Source organism: Daphnia magna, linkage group LG1, assembly GCF_020631705.1.
Source record: "Daphnia magna isolate NIES linkage group LG1, ASM2063170v1.1, whole genome shotgun sequence".
NCBI lineage: Eukaryota > Metazoa > Arthropoda > Branchiopoda > Diplostraca > Daphniidae > Daphnia > Daphnia magna.
Window position 1 is genome coordinate 12,231,115 of NC_059182.1, and position 3,465 is coordinate 12,234,579.

General features: G+C 39.6%; 2 protein-coding genes across 2 annotated transcripts; one reads left to right on the forward strand and one right to left on the reverse strand.

Moving 5' to 3' along the window:
* Window positions 1–315: 315 nt before the first annotated feature.
* On the reverse strand, window positions 316–2,008 carry LOC123474739. The gene has a single exon (XM_045177252.1). The coding sequence runs from the start codon at window positions 1,378–1,380 to the stop codon at window positions 316–318; it is 1,065 nt and encodes a 354-aa protein (XP_045033187.1). The 5' UTR covers window positions 1,381–2,008.
* LOC123474747 (eukaryotic translation initiation factor 6-like) lies at window positions 1,802–3,034 on the forward strand. The gene is made up of 6 exons (XM_045177292.1): window positions 1,802–1,824; window positions 1,912–1,934; window positions 2,008–2,132; window positions 2,201–2,428; window positions 2,505–2,689; window positions 2,753–3,034. The coding sequence occupies exons 1-6, from the start codon at window positions 1,802–1,804 to the stop codon at window positions 2,760–2,762; spliced, it is 594 nt and encodes a 197-aa protein (XP_045033227.1). The 3' UTR covers window positions 2,763–3,034.
* Window positions 3,035–3,465: the final 431 nt, after the last annotated feature.

Genomic DNA, 3,465 nt, shown 5'->3' on the forward strand with positions numbered 1-3,465 from the left:
GCTGACTTTCAACGTTGATGTTAAAATTTGCATTCACGTTGTCTAATTCATCGAGAACATCGGACGCTGCAATCTCTTCCATTACCTTGGTGATGTCGAGTTCGAAGACATGTGACTCGTCAATAGCTTGGTTTGTAGTGTTCAAAAATGGAATTCCAGTTACTGTTTTTTCGATGGATATTTCAAACAGTTCGGCTCCCCCAGACGAATAGATAGAGTCGGAATATCCCTGTCCACTGACTTCCTTTTTGATGTTGACTTTAAAAATTGCGGTTTTGTTGAGCGCATCGTTGATGTCTGGAGTAGCAACTCCAATCACTCTTTATCGATGACAATCTTTAGTGTTTTAGACAGAGGAGAATCATGAATTGATTGAACTCCGTTGTTCACCTGTCTTTCGATTGCCAACGTTAGGCTTTTGGTTTCGTTAAATAAATCGTCAGTGTTTGCGTAACCTGTTCCGGACACCGCTCTGTTGAGGTCCAACATAAACTTGTTGATTTCGTTGAGTGAATCGTCGACCTCAACTGATTCGGTGCCGCTAGAATGCTTTCCCACGTCCAAATTGTAGGTGTCGGCCTTGTTCACATAGCCATCGTGGGAAGACGTCGCTAATCCATTCACCATTTTGGCAATATTCACTGTTGACTTGTTTTCGCTCTCCATCTCTTCTCCTCCATCACTGAAGTTCTCACGAAAAGATGGAAGAAAACTTTTACCCGAGGATTTGCGGATTTTTTGAACATTGTTGCTCGTGTTTTGTCTTATGGCTTCCGTTTCGGCTTCCATCCGATGTGTATGTCTGGAATAGGTTGCATTAACAATGTTGATCAACATGATATTTAATAAGTGTTGATCTTCAAGATTTTGCAAATCAGGATCGTTCATCATCGATAACAGACTTCTTATCAGTTGTTCAATGAAACCGTCGGCCTCTGGGGAAGTTGTGGATGACGTTTCAGGTTGTGGTTTCACGTCAGGATTGCCCGCGTCAGAAGTTACAGGTGACGGAAACTCGCCATCGTCGTTGATGCTATCGGGGTCTGGGAAAGGAAAGTTTTTGCCATGCGGTTCTCGTCTGGTGATGCTGCCTTGTTTAGTTTTAGTTTTAGCCTCGTAAACTTCAGGCATGGTCAAGGAAGTAACGAAGTCTTCCAAAACGATGTCTGTTGAATCTAGAAGTGGCGGGGTTATACCGTACGGACCAATAGAGCTTGGTGGTTGGCTGGTATGACCCTCAGTCGTAGGGCATTTAAAGTTGGTCAGGTGCGGGCATTGGGGCATGGTGGCTACCATTACTACAAAACCCACAGTGCATGCAAGAGCGACAAGCGTTGATACAGCTACGTAGAATTTTGCAAACTTGGTGTAGTCAACCATTCTTAATACTTCAGGCAAAAACGATAAATTTTCTTCCTGTACCTATCGCCTTTATACGAAAAACGTGAACTATGGGGCATTGCAACACATGTGTTCTTATGATTTGGAGATTTTTTTCCATAATTTGTCATTTGATATTTTACTTTTGATCACAATTAGGTGCCTTCCTTATGCTCACATACATTTCAACATGTTTAGTTGTAATGGCAATAACTAAACTTAAATTATCTTTTCCAGAAAACAGGATTTCGTCACGCTTGCAATGGAAATGTAGAAACATGGTCTAAGATTTGGGAGGTCCCCGAACTGTCGTCTGCTAGCTGTTTCGTCTGCTATTTTCGCGGACAAATTTTAGGGCACTCGCTAGGGGCGCTGACTGTCCGGATCAGTCATAACATTTCCCTCCAAAACGTTGTGAACAATGGGGAAAATAGTCGCTTTTGAGTTTTTCTACGCTGTTTTATTGATGATTAAAAATTACAAAACAAAAAAAGAAACTTGAATCAATTCCTCATCAGTTGCCGGGTGCAGAATAATTGGACGATTGACAGTTGGTGAGTCCTTAGCTGATACAACAAATATGACAACTATTGCTATTATTTATTTTCAAATCTTCTTATTCAACAGCCAACAGACATGGTATACTAGTGCCAAACAGCACAACAGACCAGGAATTGCAACACATTCGAAATTCTTTACCAGATTCTGTCAAGATCCAGCGTGTTGAAGAACGCCTTTCAGCTTTAGGAAATATAAGTTGTTTTGCCAGTAATTAATGGCCTGATAAAAATCTTTACATATTTCATTTTGCATTTTCTAGGTTATTGCATGCAATGACTATGTTGCATTAGTTCATCCTGATTTGGACAAAGAAACTGAAGAAGTGCTTGCAGACACATTGAATGTGGAAGTTTTCCGTCATACAATTGCAGACTCTGTCCTTACAGGTTCGTATTGCGCCTTCTCTAACCAGGGAGGTATTGTCCATCCAAAAACTACTGTTGCAGACCAAGATGAGCTCAGTTCTCTTCTGCAGGTGCCTCTAGTGGTAAGTGCTAAGATAGGAAGAGCAGGAAATATGACAACTAACAACAATTTATGTGCTTTCCTTCCTTTTTTGACAGGCAGGAACAGTTAACAGAGGTAGCGATGTAATCGGTGCAGGCTTAGTAGTGAATGATTGGTCAGCTTTTTGCGGATTCGACACGACAGCTACCGAGAAATCTGTCATCGAAAACGTGTTCCGTTTGAATGAAGCCAATCAACCGAGTGTCATTACTACAGATATGAGGGAATCACTAATCGAGACGTAAGATTACTTCTTTTTATTAAGTAGGTTGATAAAATTCTAACTTTCTTCCCATTCCAACAGGCTGACGTAGATGCTTACAACGGACAACCAAATACTGTATCACACATGGCTTGAATAAACAAGTTTACATACAATGTTGCACACCAAAATCCTCCGCATCTGTAGTCATCTTGACTGTTCGCTCCCTAATTTTTCCTTTGGTAGTCAAAGCCCAAAAAATGACAAACAACATGCCAGAATTGCTAGTCCTTCAGCAAAAGATGACAGATGCTAGGCAATCTGGAAATGCCATTCAATGTTCTTGAGTCCTATGCAACAATAAAACAAACTTTTAACAATTAACTATCACACCATGATCACACTTAAAAGCCACTAACATGACAATATTACATGATAACGTAACATAAATAAGAATTGTTACCTTTGAGTGGTTTAGTCCAGAAGAAGACTGTGACAAGCAACTACTTTCTTGGTATAAAGTTCAAATAAAAACAATGTCATTTTGTGCCTTCTGCTGCAATGTACTGTCCGGAATTAGCAACACGGGAGCTTATGTAAAAAAAGTTAGAATGCAATCGTGAATTGGATGATTATTTTCCATTCAAAATGGAATAAAAATTTAGCTGTCTTGTAAAGGAAACTTCAGGGAATCTAACCATACAAAAATTAGTAAGGTTTATGTAAGTTTAAGAGATATTAAGTGATTTAAGAAATGTTCCAATAATACTCAAAAAAAGAAAATTTGAAAAAAAAACCAATGTATTACACGAGTT

Bases quoted from the DNA above. Each gene is read 5' to 3' on its own strand.
- LOC123474739 (XM_045177252.1), bottom strand. From the start codon at position 1,380: ATGGTTGACTACACCAAGTTTGCAAAATTCTACGTAGCTGTATCAACG.
- LOC123474747 (XM_045177292.1), top strand. From the start codon at position 1,802: ATGGGGAAAATAGTCGCTTTTGA. The intron at 1,825-1,911 runs GTTTTTCTACGC...TGCCGGGTGCAG, and splicing joins GGGAAAATAGTCGCTTTTGA to AATAATTGGACGATTGACAG. The intron at 1,935-2,007 runs GTGAGTCCTTAG...CTTATTCAACAG, and splicing joins AATTGGACGATTGACAGTTG to CCAACAGACATGGTATACTA.